Below are 18,745 nucleotides of genomic sequence, written 5' to 3'. Positions count from 1 at the left end.
CGAAAAACCGTGAGCCAACTTGGATTGTCGGATTCACACAGTACGTTTTCGGATCAAATCGAGACATTATAAATTTCGACCATGGGTTTTGGTCAGTTGATGTAATTTTTAAGTTAAATAGTTAAAATTTTTATTGCGAAAAAAGACGTTATATATTGCCAGTCACGGTCGATTTAAAAATTACTTTAATTGTTATTTAGAATATATGTTTATAACAAGTTTTGCTAGCAGATTGTTATTGTTGATACATTTATGTATCTAAAACTTTAGAATTAGGTTATATCGAGTATTATTACATACAAATGTTATTTTTCCTCACATTATCAAATGCCACGTGATAACTGCTATTATCGGCATGAAATCAAGTTTGTGTAACCCGCCTGGCGAATTTGCTTTTTGAAGTGGTCTCTGATGATACTTTATGGCATTAATTAATATCTAATGGCGTAATATCGGCACAATAATCGGCTCAACAATATTGTACAAGGTATTACCGTAACAGCGTGACCCATGGACACGCTTCAATATCGTTGAGAAACTTGGTGGACACGACGCGGAACGTTTCTTCGACGAGAGGATCGTCCTTAATTACTTGCGCGCGGTATATTACGCTTCGCAAGTGCGAGTCGCGTTTCGTATAACCGCCGTCCTTAATTTTACATTACGTAGCTTTATGTAACACGAGGCGATGAAGCGCATCGGGTATTATTCACGACGTTCTAAAGTGCGAAGTGCTATGTAAACAACCGGAGTAAAATAGTTGTATATACTACCGAGAAGAATAAACCGCCATATTGTATCTCTCTGCTATTTACTGAACGCGAGTGTAACAGCGTAATGGGCGCTAAGCTTTCTTTCGAGCTTGATTAACTTGGAGCCGGCAATTGGCGGTTGTACAGTTTCAAATTGCTCGAATAACTTACCTGTACTTAGCATAGCACTGGTTAGCCGTGTTTGTATATTAACTTGCGGGTTATAACTTTCTTCTCCAACCCATTTAACTTACGATTCTGTCCGTTTTCTAAGTTTTGTAAAAGTGTCTCCATCAGTGTTATCTTGTCCACTTGAAATGTAGATCCCCTTTATGAACGTAAATGTAAGAAAGCGCTACAAACTGTTTTATTAGATAGAATTTTATTAATTATAATCGCATAAATACAATTTAACTTTGCGCAGAACCGCGCAGCGATTTGACAGGGAGGGAATATATACGTTTTTATTGATGTAATCGCCACTTTATGTCGCTTTTCAGTTCGGTAACTTTATAGGATTCATTTGTATCGACAAAAGATTATTGGCTTTTCGAGCGATATAGTTTTCGCACTCACACGTACCTATCCATTTATCTCGGACTTTACCGAGTCTCTAGAGGCAGATTGCAGGATATTACTTCGTTGACTTCGTGATCTCCCTCTACCCCGCTCTTAAACCGTGTAATTCGTGAGTTCCAACTGCGCGCTCGAAAGGAACGCAAAGGCTCATTTCGTTCCGGACGCTGTCGGGCAGCCTGAAGTAGCGGCGCATTTCGCTATCCCGATGCCGGGTATTACACGTCAGGTCGGACGTTACAGATAGGCAATTAAAGTGTTACAACCTACCCCCCGCGAAGTGCTTAGCATCAGCGGGATGTGCCGCTGTTTACAGTAACGATGGCCGTTCTTTTCCTCGTCTCTTTTTCTCGCGTAATTCAACACAGCCTTATCAGCGAGCTCTTCAACTCGATCGATGCGAAATTAAGGATTTTAAAATCTTGGTTAACTCGCCCGTCACCGGCAGCGATATTTTCCAAAGCTCCGCCGCTTTCAACGTGAAAGTAGATAATCGGTCTCGCGACTCTTGAAAAAACTTCGTCCAAGTTTGTTCTCATTTCGTGACAGCCTCGCGTTCGTCTGCACAGTAGCGTATAATGGTAAATACAATTACCTCGTTCCATCGAGGATCCTGCATAAAATTAACAAACAGATTGACGGATGATTATGAATGATTTCCTTCGCCCAGACTTCTCGTTATTCCCGGTCGGCCGACGGGGCCGTGCTTGGCACGCGAAACGGTGGATGTATATGTATATGCGCCTCCAGTCAAGAGTCATGACGTGCCGCGGCAACAAGCGTGCAATTACTCGAAGAAACAAGAAAGTGTTTCGGTCTATCGGGCGTAAAATGCGAGAGGGAGTTTAAAGAGAAGCGGCACCGACAGCCTCGATTAGAGTGAACGCTCGCGCGTTCGCACGGGCAAATAAACGGTTAAATTATACATTGTTAAACGACGGACAGGCTGAAACGGCGCGCGGCGGTGGCGGTGGCGGTCGCGGTGGCGGTGGTGGTCTATTTTTGAAGGTGGCTGCGCGCGGAAGAAGAAGAAAGCCCCTTGAATAAAACATATCTACCGTCGGGCATGTCCCGCAGTCTCTCTCTACTCATCCCTTCGCTTCATAGCCTCCCCTACATCTTCTTCTCCGCCTCCTCTTTTTTCATCCGTTCCACCGTTAACCATCCGTCCGTCCTTGGCGAGGTTATTCGGGCGACGCTGCGTAATAGCGACCCGTTGACGGTAATAAAGTAAACGTGTTGCGCCCGAGAAACTTGGATAAATGAAGTTTGCCATTGTGGCCGAGAAAGTGCCCGAAAGTGTGGCAATCTCGAAGAGAGCCATTCCGCAGTCATTGGTATTTAACGTACACAAGATCATTTAACTTTCTTAACAAGCAGGGAAACTTGAACTGCCCAGAGCGTGAAATTAAATCAGTTTTGATGGCTGATGTTTTACGATGGCATTGAACCTCGACAGACCGTGTTGATGAATGTAAAGTTACAAGTTTCGTTTGCTTCGAGCCATTCGTCGATAAAATGAATCATCAATAATTCCCACCGACAAATCGCTTGATCGATTCTTTTTTCCCCCTCAGGCTCCGATAGCAAGGTGTCGGACGTTGACGGACAGCCCTACACGACGCTGCTCTACAGCAACGGCCCGGGTTACACGCACCCGCGGAATATCCTGCGGGAAGCTGGAAAAGATTCCATTCAGGTAAGGGAGGCCGATTCTCATTTCCGTACGCGCGGTAGGTAGTTCACCTATCCAGTGTTTATTGGATCGGAGAATGATCGAGTGGCGAAATCGAGACCGCGCTCGAAAATCCATCACGTACCATCGCTGCTCCATCGTGAAATATTCTGCCAAACATTTCCGACTGCCTAGCCCCAACCATTTTCTCCAGTACCCTGAAATACCACGTTCAATGGGCGCTAGGAATTTTTTAATCTTGCCATAAAATTAATGAAGGGGCTACACGATCGGGCACGAGGCAAGTTTAATTTAAAAAGGATATCAAAAGATATACATATAATGATAGACCGTGATGATATTTTGTGTTAAAAAGAAATTGTACTGCTAAAAAATAATAATTACATTTAAATCTTTTTAAAATATTATGATTTTATATATTAAGTAGTTTTGAAAAGAAAATTGAATTAACTTTAAAATTATGATTTAATTATTTGATACAAGAGACTGCAAGTATATTCAAATATTGGAATTTCTTTGCGAAGGATTTCATTTTGTCTAATTTTTCTATGATGTGAGATTAATTTTTTTTTTTCATAAATCTCTCCCGTAAATAATAACAACCTTTTAAAATTCAAATGTATGCTTAATGAACAACATGCGAAGAGAAATCGCAAATGTGACACATGTCCAATTATTTACGAAAAATACAACAGAATAGTAGGTACATGCGTCGACTGTTTTATTTAATTTCATACATTATACCTTATTTATTGTTTATATTTTATTTACGATACTTCTATCTGCGCGCATCGTTTATTGATTTAATTTCTTTCGCTGACATAGCTTTCCGAGAATCTGTATTTATCTTTCGATCACGCGTTACGTATATTACATTGCGCGTACGCTCGTTCCCCCGCTTTACAGGTTTTCACACATCATTTGTTTACACCGAGATTTGAATTTATACTATAATCTGCAAACAAAAATGTTTTGTGTGTTTCACAACTATCCGCGATTTCTCACGTATTCGCCAGGTTTTATATCATTTTGTATTTACAACGTATCGGGCGGAGACATTTGCATCCGCCGAATATTTACGCTACGGATATTATTTGACGTCGCTGAGTTACATCGCGGAACATGGGGTAGATCATCCGGCGCTTTTATTTCGCACTTCGCTTTATATTATCATGCCAAACGCGTACGTGCAGTAATTTAGTCTCCGATACGGTAGGTGTGGATATTAATAAATTTTACGCGCAAATCCGGTGCGCTGGTGTATAATTACGATTTTACTACCTTATTTAAACATAATATACCATACCACTATGCTTCACTACAAGACTAATTAAATTAATCTTGATTAATAGAAAACGTGACTGCTTATAACATATTGGATTATACGTTTCCTGCAACCGTATACACGATCTTTTTTTACAAAATGCCTCGCGTTACGCGGCTATATAAAAACAGAGATTAGATTAAAGCGATACAGAGATGGAGAAACTGCAACCTCTTTTTAATTCAATTCAAAATGATTTTAATTGGGTTTGTAATTGTCAAAATATTTAATGTTGAAAATTAAAAAGATTATCTTTCTCATGTATTCTGCAGGTACTCCTTCAGGCTCGTTAGCGCGTACATACATGCTATATTAAAAATCTAGCTCGCTTGAGATTACAAAGTAACAATCCGCGCAATCTTTTGCTCGCGGCGCTCTCGGAATGCATTGAGAAAATTCATTCTAAAGTTATGAAGGTTTCATCTGGCAATGACTCTCGAGCATGATTATTCAATTCCTCGGAATGCTACGTCAGAGTGAATCGTCATAAGCGGTAAGTGGCCGGGAAAGAAACTGATTAAAATCTGGATGGGTATTGGGGCGATAAATTACGTCCCGCCTGTCCTCTCTCACCGACGATCCTTAAGTTATAAGTTGCAAGGGACTGAACGAGACATTTCGTCACCTTAAATAGAATTCAGACGGCAATCTGAACGAGAGCATTATGCAGGAATGTCGGGTGAAAAATTATTATTGCCGGAAAAATGTACGGTAAAACATGATTGCTTAAATGCCTGCAAATTTTATTTTAATATTATTAAATATCCGTATCTGTGAGTTAACCGCATCCGTCTTTGCAACTTTTTATCCAACTTACAATTAAATATCTTGAAGGAATAATAATGATACAAAAAGACATAAAGCATTTTGACAATATTCGAATAAAAAATAAATTAGAATAATCAAGGAATTACTTATTTGCAATATTTTTTTGCATTACTGTGCGAGGCCTATTAAAAAATGCTTAATTTAAACGTTTGTTTAATTGGAGAATTGAAGAGCCACACAGATTACAATGTATATCTGCAAGTTTAGGAAATTCTTATTAATATAAATCGAGTTTTTATGACTAGTTCTACATGTCGTTTAGCTATACTTGAAAAATAAGTTGCGTTGCAAGTTGCATGCTTTACCGTTATGCCTGCTGGAATACATACAATATTATAATACCACCCTGGATGCATAGTACCAGCTAGGATAATGTCGCATAATAATATAATATTAATACGATAGTATCTATATCGCGTAGATCTCGTTCACGCGGTCGCATTTTCCTACGGGCTATCATGTAAACGTAAATTCGCATAAATCGATATCGCGAAACAAGAAGCGCCCGTATTTTATGCGGGGAGATTGCGCTCGTTTTACGAGAATGTGATTTACACGGTGAATGTCAGGTATGCATTAAGCGCGTAAATCTGGATCTACCAGGTGGTATTAGCAGCAAATCTCATGGCCATAATACAAAGTACGTAGTAAACGTGGCGGTGCCAAGGTAAACACAGTGACCTAATTTCCGATCGAAATTGTCTATCTCGAGAATGTGGATGACTCGGAGCTACTGTCCATCTCCGTAATCCGATATTGAAACGAATTATTGAATAATTATCGGAAAATTATGCTATGGCACAAAATACGATTAATAGTGCTATTGATGAAAGTAAAATTTGAAATTGATTGTATTATTTATAAGCGGAAACGGGTTGTTAAAGCAAAATTCAATATTATAAAAATACATCCCGTTATAATACGATATGTAGACCGCTCTAAAATTTGTGGACGGTAAATATTTGTATAAATTAAACTATGGATAATGTTTCCCGTTATTTATTTTCTGTCTCTGTAGTTTAATCTGTGCGAATTCATATTTTTTGTGGCTTACAATGTAACAATTAATTTTCATATTTTTGACTAACAAAAATGGTGCCGTAGCTTGATGCTAATTATGGAAATAATTATCGTATAATCTATATGTAAGTGGTACATAGAAATATGTTTGCTTTATGAAAACGTTCTATGCTGGTACTGCGACTTATCTACACTTGCATTTTACATGTACCGACATGGTGCAATAAAAAAAGCAGCGTTATTATCCACCTCAGAGATTTATGTCTGCAATTACACGCTGGGAGTTAATGCTTCAGATATCCAGGACGAATTAAACACCGTGCCGGGCTGATATCGAGCTATTTAGTAGACGTCGACTCCCTTCGTTCGCGCGATACAGCGCGCAAATTAATGAGAATTTTTCAGCTTCGATAACTCGCCCCGTTTCTTTCGCCCTCGTATTACGCTGCGCACTTCCCTGCATTCCCAAAGCGCAAACCGGTACAAATCTGTTCCGCCCCGGGCGGTCGACTTCACCCTGACTCTCGCAGGGGTGTTCACCTCGCATGGAATATTCGCTTCTTGTAGACGTCTTAAAGCAACCCTCCACGCTCTTTATTCGCGCAGTCAGAATTTTTTGTTCCGTATAAAACTCGCTAGTGAATATTTTTTTGTTTTTCACCAAGGTTTATCTTGTAGAAAAGAGGGAGAGTGAGAGACGCGGGACGAAAAATAAAAATTCAAGAGCTTAAAACGTGACTTTAGTTTAAAGATTCTTCGAAAAATATAAAGGCTTTAGATTATATACAACTTATATTATGATAAATGTGCGCAAGATAAGAGAATTAAGAATCCAATCCAATCTGCCGCGGCGTTAGATGTTCCTTTAATAAATCTAATGGCTATAGCCATTATATTGCTTTTATATCTGATCCTCTTGTTTATCTCGGTAAGCGCTCTGTGTCCCGGTCCATTCCGTAGATTTTGTTGCCGGGAAGAGTGCACGAGATATGTTTCGCTCCGCGATATCTCCGAGTTTTCGCATTACCCAATAGAAACACCGAGCTCGGGATGTACCGGTGGCGGATAACGCTAACCCCTTACGATATTTAACGCTCTCCCGACGGACCATAATTCCTTAAGACGCCATTTCCCCAGTTACATCCCGCCCAGCAGCCCGACGTTGTTTTACGCAATCATCTGGCTACTGGCAGGATTTCTCTCAGGGGGAACGCGTGGACGCCGCGCCGGCAGGATTTGGGGGATGCGCGAACGCCGGCGGAATTTTTATCTGCTTATTTTTGACAAACGCGATTATTTGCGTTGTGCAATTACAGTTGAGCAGGTATTCTGTCGCGGGGAAGATTCTCTCGGAATTTTTCATGTAAATTGTCACAGGTTGATAATCGGAAAATTGCGGAAATTAAATAGCTGTTATTGATATGGTATAATGAAATACTAACTAAACGAATTAAACGCTTGTCTGTAGAAGAAACCCGTTGTTAGCGTAAAAGGGCTATACGCTACGCTGCTACGCATTTATAAACTTGTAAAATAATCAAAAATATTCTTTTATTACTCGACTAACTGGCAACAATATAAATAGTAATCACTACGTTTCGACTCTAGGTTTGAGTCCTTATCAAGTGCAATCTAATCATCAAAATTGAGATTCTGAGTCTCCTAAGTATACTTCCACACGCACGACACGTCACGTTGGAGAATCTCTTATTTGATATGCATATTTTTGGAATTTTGACACATGAGACACTTGTACTTTATGACCATGCTGGAACATTCCCATAAACACAAGAATGTCTTTTGATTACCACCTGACGATTAAATTTTGATGATTAGATTGCACTTGATAAGGATTCAAACCTAGAGTCGAAACGTAGTGATTACTATTTATATTGTTGCCAGTTAGTCGAGAAATAAAAGAATATTTTTGGTTTTTAATCACTGGCGGAGGAAGTTATTTTTTCTATTTGTAAAATAACATTACGAGAAAGATGAAAATTCGTCTACTTGCATGGATATGTGATATTCGTTCAAAATATCTCAGCAGCCATTTCCATAAAAGGAATATAGAATCTAGATATTTTCAAAAGGTTACAGTTATTAATATTAGAATGGAGTTTTCGAGAGAGCTTCGGTTATTGTGCGAATTTAAAATCAACATCTCGAATGTATCATTAAACTGCTGCAAGTAGCCGAATTATTACCCCCTTCTTATAGTTATTTTTACAAGTTTATACATTTATTATATTCTTTTTATGCTGTGTACCAATAAAAATGACAGGTTTCTTTTATGATGTTTAATTAATTTTATATTCTGCCCATTTATTACAAAATAACAGTTATTTAATTTCAGCAACTTTCCGTTTGTTATCTTGAGTCTTTTAATTTAATATTATATTTTTAAAGATAAACCACGTGAACTAAAGAAAACCGCCTTTAACTTTCGAAAAGAAAACTCTCTTTCTCCATTGACAAGTTTCATAATAAGTATTGTTTTCTAGTTTGTTTGTTTCTAGTAAATTTGTTATCTAGTTCCATATATTCCTAGGAAAAGCACACAATTCCGTGCTTTGTACTATTCTCACAGATTCAATGAATGTAGCGCGCATCCCACTGGATCCTTGTCGAGACTAGCGACGCTTACTGTGGAATTATTGATATTTTGCTTTCGATACTGAATATCCTTTGCATGAATAGTTTGCTTCCGATCTCAGCTGAGCCGAGAGCTGCCTCGATATCTGAAAGGAGATATTGAATACACAAAATTTAAATTATTCGACTTAAATCATGTGATTCAGAGTATGTCCAACCGAAGTAACGATATCCAATGCTTTTAGAGCTATTTCTTTCGATTTTTATCACAAAAGGAGGAGAGAAGGTGAAAGAAGGAAATCGTGTCCATCTTACTGGACGTTCGACACGAGGGTAAGGATAAATCTAAAGCCTTTTCTATTTGTGATATTTAACGCGCCACAAATCGATTTTGATTAAATCGATTATAATTTCTTTTGCAACTTTTGCTCCTCGGAATATAAGCTCGTAGAAAAAATGATAAATAAGAGGAAGATAAAATAGACATCTCCGCATCGTTATCATCGCCACTCCAGCCGGTATTCCCGGCACTTGTTGTCTCTCCTACGGGCATAAAGTTCCGTTCCATCCTCATTGCGCAAAACCACTTCTCCCCGTGTCGACCGCACTACTCCAGGACGTGCCGTGGCCTTTCATCTGATCGTCGAGACGAGATCGCGGCAAAGGGTCTGCGGCGTCTCGACGAAAAGGAAATATTGTGAGAAAATTCCCTTTTTCGCCACAACAGCCCGCCTCATTTGAGCCGCACAGCGTAACCGCAAGCGAAATAAAATTCAGAGGGAACTGCAGTTGGTCGTAGTTAGAACTCCTGGCGATATCTTTTCGAGCTAGCCATTTTAATTTTATTCTCGTTTTAATTCTAAAATGTGTGCCGTTTCCGTTGGAAGAAGTTCTATTTTAAAGCAATACGAATTTCAATGAGACGAAATAGAATACTTTTTGCCTATCTTTGGACTTTATTGATTCTAACGTTAGAAATTGCGGATATATAAGAAAGTATAAATACAGTAAAAAAAACTAATGTAATAAATAATCTACTTGAACAAGATATTAATATAAAATAATATATCGAGTGTCGATATAACACAGAAATTATAATATATATATATATATATATGTGTGTGTGTGTGTGTGTGTGTGTGTGTGTGTGTGTGTGTGTGTGTGTGTGTGCGCGCGTGTGTGTGTGTGTATTATATACACGGTAATTTTCGTTACTTATTAATTTCTTTATTTGCGCACCACGTACCGCGCCTGACTCGCATTCGCCGTTGATTAATTTGTTGGAAATTATGTTTAAAAAGTTATAACTTTTTAACTCACTTATTAATATTGTGTGCTATTTGTATTATAAAATATGCAAAAGATTAATCTTCTCTTATTATTGTTATTTTATTTTGTATGCAGAACACAATAATGTCGTTTGCAAACTGCTTTTATATAAAAAGGATTTATTATAAAAATGAATACAGAAGTAATTAAAAGCTTTTTTCTTTTACTAATCGTACAGAGTAAAATATATCTTTATTAATATTATGTAATTTTGTTACTTTTAATACATTATAATATATTAATTTACTTCGTATTTCGCATGTAAAAAAATACAAACGTATTTCTGTAGGGAAATAAATTATATGTTTTTATGTGCGATTTACAGATGCGCGTATGTATAGGTATAGGTATACGTACCTACCTGTGACAATTCGACGTTTTCCGCTATAATATTTTTCAATTTATATGTTAAACATTATAGTTATACCGCGTTTTACTACTGTATTTTATATAGCCGCAGTTATAAAAGCAGCCTCGATTCATTAAAAAATAATGCTCCATTACCCAACAGTCTGCGGAGTAGTATTCTCGCGTAAAATAATGAACAGTCTTCAACATTTTTTTGATAGAATCTTTTCCGTTGTTAAACAGCAATTCGTTCTTTGCGTTAGAATAGTACAGAAGTCGTATCTCTGCCGAACGTTTTATCGCAAGTTATCTCTCTACAATAAAAATTTTTTTTATCTTTCCGGTGTCAATTAACATTTAAGTATCACTTTAGACGATTTATACAATCCACGTTAGATTTTCGAATTTTATTTATGATTTTAATATATTTTTGTATCTATTTGTTATATACATATATATTTATCATATACTGTTATATTTTAATATGTTCTTTACATGTATTTCCAGAAAACTCGTGTATTTAAATATCTTGAAAACGTCGTGTATTTTAAAGATGTATTTTTATAATATCTTTAAGATTTTCCCAAAAAATGTTTTCAAGATTTTTCAAATTTTATAAGATAATTTTTTAGAATATCCAGCTATATTTATATTGTCGACCAATCTGAATATAAATAATATAGTCTATAAAAATGTGTACTGTTAGTTAAAATCTGGCGTTTCGATATTTTATATTATTTGTATCGCACCGGCACAATTAAAACGAAACTTTTCGGAAACGCGTTAAGCGGAAAAACAATAATTCCAGACGGGAGTTGGAATTATTTGACAAATCAATGATTTAATATTTACATAATTTTACTAATGACAAAAATTCCCTATTTATTATAACAGATTAAAGTTATATAAATATTAAATTATATAAATATTAAATTTGTACCGACTTATCAAGCGCAGTACCAGCTCCTCTTTTGCGTTTTCCTTTTTGTTAACACGTAATTATTACTAATTAGTACCTCTTACATGAAATGTTTAAAAGTAATCCCAAATAAAACGTCTGAAAGACGTCTTAAAACAGCAAGTATCTCAAAGACGTCATAAATTGGAACCAACATTTTAAAAACGTCAGATGTTTTTCTGATAGTTCCATAGGGCACGGTTACACCCTGCATTTAGGTCGCGGCCTATACCTCAAATTCAACCTAAATTATTTAGGCCGCCTATTTACAGCAGCTGTAAACAGGCGGCCTAAATAATTTAGGTTGAATTTGAGGTATAGCCTGCGGCCTAAATGCAGGGTGTAACCGTGCCCATATGAATGTCTTCGAAAAATTTTTAATGTCTCTTAGTTCTAAACGTCATCATAATGCTCAGTTTGTATCTTTGTTTTTCCAAATGTTTTCTCTATTACACGGCATATGAAGTGACAAATAGAATTCTATCTTAATTTTCAATACGAGTTATAAATCGTTTAAAGTGAATTTAATACAACTTTTCACATATCTCAAATATTCATGCAAGAAAGAAATATTAATGTAAATCTTGCACAACTTAATTTTTCACCCTATACGCGTTAAATAAAAAATGATTTATTTCAACCCAGTAATCAATTATATAAGTTCGTTTCACGAATTAACTCTAGCCGTCTATGAATTTGTGGCAGTCATCTATCATAGATTCAATTCGTCTATTTGCCTTCTTATCAACCCTATCAAATTTTCTACCAAGACGCACCGGGAGGCCATGCAATCTCTCCCGTCCGATTTAGGCGTAGTAATTGCATCAGTAACGACTATAATTACAGACGGCGGGCGTGCCGAGGGCGTGGGCGACGCACGGGGGCGAGGACGTGCCGGTGTTCGCCGTCGGGCCTCTCGCGAGCGCCCTGTTCTCCGGTAGCGTCGATCAGAGCTACATCCCGCACGCGATCGCCTACGCCGCCTGCCTGGCCCACCACGCCAGCCGCTGCTCCCGGGATCCTACGAACAACGCGAATGCCAGCGACACAATGAACGCCGCGCCGATAAGCTGTCCCTCGGCAGAGCCGAACAGCGCGGCGATATCCAGCGACGTGATGAACGACCGCATGCGAAATCCACCCACGAAATCCGCCGCCGGGCCTAGCCGTTCGTCGGTCGGCAGCAGCCCCACGCTGCTGTTGCCGCTGCTGCTACTGCTGCTGCTGTCGCCGTTGATGCCTCTGACGCCCGTCGTTCTGCTGATTCCCCTTCGGTGTCCCTTCGAAAGGACGAGTTAATGCGCTCCTTTCTCCCGCGTCCGAGGAGGAGAGCGAGCCTCCTGTGCGACGTCGGAGGTACACGACAGCGCGGAAAATCCATCCTGACGCGAACGCGTAGTAATGGTCGATGGAGCGACCGCAGTGTAAATTTGACGAGACCCGGGCCTTCGAGAGTGGTTTCGTTCCGAACGAGTAGTGATGATCGTCGGCGCGTCTCTCGGTGGACCGTTAAATGGATCGTTTGTCCAGTAGCCATACGCTGTGCGAGAGTCAGCGAATGTTGGCGCAAGTGGCACACGGTGTAACGTCACGGTACAGCGCGGAAAATCCTCGCAAGACGAGCGATTCGAGAGCGATTTAATAGGAAGGGTCCATCGTGGGGATCTCCTCGAAGAAAGACGTATCTACATCCCCTCGCGTATGAATCAACGGCTGACAAATCGACGACGAATTCGTAGACGATACGTCGCGTGACGTCGGTGAGATGAAACGACGGCGTATCGCTTGTTAGTCCTCTCATGCGTTTACATGATCTCGTGTCTCGGAATATAATCAAGTACTTGTACTTTATGTGATAGTTTAATTGATACGAGTTCTCTCTCTCTCTCTTGTTTGAAAGATCGCCCAAAGGCTCTACAAACTTTATGCTAATGATTAAAGCCCTTTCAATAAAGAGCTTCAATGAGAAGATTGGGAGAGGAGGTCTTACTTGTTATTTCAAGAGCTTTTAAGAGCTATGGAAAATAATAGTATTTAATTCCTAATATTTTCTCAACAATCTATTATTATTGATTACTACTACTTATTTAGGAATAAATTTTTTATAATTACGTTATCTCTTGTTTTTCTTCTAATTGAAAGAAGGAAATCCTTGCATGAGAAGATTAATTACATTGGTCGACTCTGCGAAATGTCTCGGAACCATTGCTACTTTCTACGGCTATATTTCTTTCTCTCGATCAATTTAAAATAAAATATATTTTAAAGATAAAGATTCTATTAAAATAGAATTTATTTGGGATTAAATGGATTTCTTTCGAAAAACAATTATACCGTGAAATCTATAAGCATTACCTAAAATTTCTGTCAAAGTTTCGCTAATAAGGAAGAAAGAAAAAAATCATCTTCGGTTTATAATTAGTCAATGAATCTGAACGAAAAGAATGGCGATGTTTCTGACACATTTCGCACGTTCCGGAGATCCATTCGCCTATCTTTCAAGTGGCGACTTACCGTAATTCTCGAAAGCATGTTTCTTGCCGTATGATAGCGCATTACAACGAACAATAATGCGGCCTCGATCTAAACTGTCCAACGAACAGGCCGTAAAACAGCTCTCGAGTCGTGAGAATTCTGAAGTAAGATAAAATGTAAATATATATTAAGAGTGAAGCAGACACAATGTATAAATATGAGACACGCATCCACACATCGAATGTAAACTATAGATAAGATTTAATCAGCAAATCGAGACGGACTCCTTATCAGCGCACGCTGGCACGCTATTCTTGTAATTGTGTTTGTTTCATCTTTGTGCTTTTTTTTTAGGTAGGATTTATCATTTTAAATTGGACCAGAGAGAGAAGTAATTACAACGCGGGTGAAATGATTTTTCACACAATTTATTTTTGCACCGAGCGGTTGAGAGAAAAAGTAATTCACAGGTGAAATTATCGCATTTTATGTACATCACGCTGCTTCGCTTACGTTTTTTTTTTTATTTCAAGCTTCTCGCAACGTAGAATAGTCTCCAAAGTAGTCTTCGCGATTTCGTCATTACGGAGATTAATCGTGCATTTTTGTCCGATTAGTCTGACAGTTCGTCGCTCCATTTCCTAGATTCGCCCGCTTCGAGCGATTATTATTGAATAATCCGCCCGTGCCGTCTTTTCAAGTTCATTCGTAATGTATCGCGATCTCGCGCTGAGTGGGAATTGGAGATCAACCGGCGGCGCATTCATGTATTTGTGACTAGTACCGAGGGAATTGCAGCTGCACGAGCTGAGAGTCCCTTTACCATTCAATTCTCCAGAATCCATTCTCGCGAGGAGCGTTTCCAGTTTTCACGAGGCTGTATGAATTTTATAAAACGTTTCGCGCGTATTCGCGAGCAGCCCTGAGAGATGATTTGCCTATTTACGCGCTAAATCTCGCGGCTTTGATTTATAGCCCCCTCGGTTAATTGGCGAACTAATTGCGCCAACAGATTGCTGTTTTAGCTGTTTCAAGCTGGCAAGCGCTAATAGAATTAAAACCGCGTGTGGAAAAATACAAGCGCGTATCATTTATCTCGAGCGTGAAAAGCAGAGGATATCTTGCAAACAAACACATAAAATAATATTTGAACTTTACTTTGAATTGATTATTAATTTTCACGGATTATGAAGATTTGGGTTTAGTAATTTAATCGGCTTTAGTCCGGTCTTTTTCATTAGGCAGCAAATTTATTGACAAAATAATTGCTAATTACCGTATTCTTCTATCAGACATATGCCGATAGAATTCAGCAATTTTATGCAGGAAGAGATGAGCGCATTGTTAAAGAATTGTTTCTCTTTAAACATTGAATGCGAGAAATATAAGATATCTTTACAAACATATGTACATTCATCATGTAATATTATCTCATTTTCAATTTCACTGTATCGCGTGTGTATTCTTGAACAGTTATGATTTTACTCGCGAGAAAATGTGTTATGATTTTACTCGCGGATCTGCAGTCCTCCTCATGGTGCTTGCAGTCGGCGAAGACATTGGCAAGATAGTTGCAACGAATCGCTATTTTCGTTTTTCCATCAGGCGTGCTGACTTAGCAAGGATTTTGCAGCGAGGAGGTCGATATCTTTTGCTAAGAGTGGCTTATTTTTACGGTACTCATTTCATGCAGGGTATGAAAACTAAAAGATATCGCGCGAGCGCGCATATGTCGAGCAATATCTATATTTCGCTTCCAACTTGTACGAACTTGCTTCCAGGACTGTTCAAGTCAGCTCCGAATTTGTAGAGAAGTGAAGGCACAACGCGCATAACGCAATATATATATTATATATATATATATATATGTTAGCAAATGACAGCACCTCGAAATGGCCGGAGTTAAACGACAATGGAGGCTTTGGCAAAGTAAATTTATCCTCGGGACGATGTCATCTTTACGATCGCGCGGCGTAAAAACTATAAAAAGCGAAGTTTCACGGACGATGTAAATTCCTCCGCGCACATCCCGACCTCGGTTTGTAGATAGACGCCGTAAAACAGTTATAAGGACAACGAATGGAGGCTGAGCGTGTTTCTCCGCGTATTGGGGCCAGAACGAATAGAACTTATTCGCGGACTTGTTATCCCGATGCGAATTGCCGAGATGTTCGCGTAGCGATTACGGTTTTCACGACCGAGCGCGGGCTTTTAATTGTGAACGAAACAAACATCTCGACGAGATGGGAAACGGACAGAATCAAAGTGGAGATTGTATGCTGTATCATCGCTTATTACACCAGATCAGGAACATGAACGTTGCGTTGTTAAAATAACTTAACATATTTTAACATATTTCATTACAATTTATTTAATAAATGATGCACCTTGCGACCTTCTTTGTCGAAAAATGAATTAATTTTAATGTGAAAACATAAATATACCATTCTCAAACTCTAATTTGGTTAGAGTAAGCCGATTTTGATATACTGCACACTGGAAAATGCAAATAACAAATCTTATTCCTCAGTTGGTTATTATAACTTATTTATTATATTGTACATAAACAATATGAAAATAATAATTTGAGCTTCACAGAGATGTTTTATGTTAAAATTTCAACTGCCGTGTGAAATATAATGTCTACATTCTGACAGAGGAGAAATAAACACTGTGAATTTATTATTTATATATGCAATTTAAAATATTTTATAAATTATATAAATATACTGTTTTGGAAAATTGTTAAAATATACAAGTAGTTGCATCGCTTATTTGCCATCATTCGCCATTGGAGCAAACGCATTTCCTTCGCATATATCTCAAGCATTTTGAACTGGTTATGAATAAGGAATGAACGTGGTAATTGCCGCGCTTTCCTAGATTTTCAATAGCTTGAGATACTTAATTGGAGTTTGAATGCAAGATATCGAGTAACAATGACTCATAGATGGATAAATGTACCATTCGCGCTGGCGCGTCATGTAAAACTGAATGCACCGTAAAACGGTTGTAATGAACGTGAAAGAATAGGATGTTTCAGGCAAGGTACACAAGATGATGGTACTTGCGAATTACGTTGCGTATTGTTAAACGCACCGTACAATACGGCTCTACATTCCTTTGACTCGCATTCGCGCCGTTTAAAACTGGAGTAGAAGTTTAGCAGGAAATTACCAAGCGCACGTTTTAATTGCTCGGTGTTTTAGGCGAGTTTTGCAAATTACGAATTATTTAAACTTTAAATCGGCGCGGAATCGCATTTACCGCAAACTTGTCACAATGCTATTAGCTGACGACAGGCTTATCGAGGCTTGCGTTACGGAATCGCAAAAGATTTTGATGGTGTCCGACAATAACGCATTAATACAAAGTTAATCCTCTTTAGCGGAAAACAATTTTCGTTAATAATTAAATTCAGAAATTAGCATTTTATTAATGTTTAAACATACACGTAATAATGATGTTGATATATTTATCACGAGCAAAATTACATAAATTGCAGCACATAAATTTTCCATAGTTGATAATATTGCCAGCCACCATTGACTTCTGATTAATTTTAATAGTAAATTAATGAGAAAACGCGTCAATGCACCACATAATCTAAAACGTTTAAATCACGAACACGTGACGCGTGACATTCAAGCCGTCAGCATTCAAGCCGAGCTTACACTTCGAGGGACTTATGTTCAAATAGAATTCTAGCGACGGATCACATGAGACCAAATTACAACAAGAGAACGCGATACGACTTCACCGATCTATATATTTCTGTAAAGAACATCAACACGAATTATTAAGAATGTAATTTATTATAGATATCTGTATACTATTGTTTCGTAAAAAAAAAGAAACTACAAAACATCTGTGTATGTGCCCTTATTATCCTGTCTCTTCATACACTCCCCTTCTTTTTTTTTCGATCGTAACGAGGGGAAAAATGAAGCGTAGCTGACTGCAAAAATTCACGGATGTAAAACGCAAATTTGTGAAAGTAACATCATCAATTATTTTTCAGCATCGCTATGTATATCTTATTTTTTATTATTTTATTGTACCAGCAAGAGATGAAACTAGACATTATTGGCAGGACAAATTGTACAGGCAAGAAGCCATAAATTTATTTGCGTGATGATAAAATAGAGTGCCGATAATTCAGGATAACAAATAAATAATCTTTTTACATTCCAGATCATCACGTATCTCGATAGCAAATCGCAACAGCTGTAAGATAAAGTGCCCTGATTCTTTTCTCTATCGTGTTATATGATTGTGCGAAGGGTCAACGGTGAACGCAACATAAATCCGTGGCGGGACGCCATAAATCTCACGGTGTCGTATTATGATTACGTGCGAGCATTATTCCGTAAGTGGTGTATAACTCATTTGCTCTCAAACATACCACGGATGCTCGTAGATCTTTCGCGGTCCTCCGCTAATGCGGCCTAGGTGTTGTTGGAGGAAACGCCTCTGTAGACAGCTATCTGCGAAGTTTCAGGTATCTGCCGGCGCGCAACGGATGGAACATCTATGGACGGGTCACGTCAGAGTCCCTTTCTCAGGTACGTCAGGCAGGTGATAACGGGAGATGAAAATGGTGCGACAGTCAATTTAGCTTTAGATAGAGTTCACGTTTTATATAGTTTCACGTTTCTCGCACTCCTCCGTCTACCTGCGAATTCTTTTCGTCAAAAGATTGTAAAATCAAAATTGTTTTTTTTTTTTTTTCAAAATTGTGTTGTCATGACATAACATCCGTATAACTATTATATGATGTGCCATATAATTATGAAAGTATAATCAATTAATTTTGCACTGAATTTTGCTAAGAAAGGAAAAAGACT

The 18,745-nt window shown here is 38.2% G+C and overlaps 1 protein-coding gene across 1 annotated transcript in view; it reads left to right on the top strand.

The window, feature by feature from the left end:
* The window catches only part of LOC139773387 (alkaline phosphatase), a 174,055-nt gene extending 156,290 nt beyond the window's left edge, over nt 1-17,765 (top strand). Inside the window, exons 8-9 of the mRNA XM_071707806.1 lie at nt 2,906-3,027; nt 12,270-17,765. Coding sequence (XP_071563907.1) covers nt 2,906-3,027; nt 12,270-12,722 — 575 coding nt within the window. The 3' untranslated portion in view covers nt 12,723-17,765. The remainder of the gene's footprint in view (nt 1-2,905; nt 3,028-12,269) is intronic.
* The last annotated feature ends 980 nt before the right edge of the window (nt 17,766-18,745 follow it).

This window comes from Temnothorax nylanderi, unplaced genomic scaffold, assembly GCF_030848795.1.
Source record: "Temnothorax nylanderi isolate EJ_2023f unplaced genomic scaffold, tnyl_v1.0 TNYL_tig0061_pilon, whole genome shotgun sequence".
Taxonomy (NCBI): Eukaryota; Metazoa; Arthropoda; class Insecta; order Hymenoptera; family Formicidae; genus Temnothorax; species Temnothorax nylanderi.
Note: the sequence above shows the minus strand (reverse complement) of the source record. Positions and strands in the feature narration are given on the sequence as shown.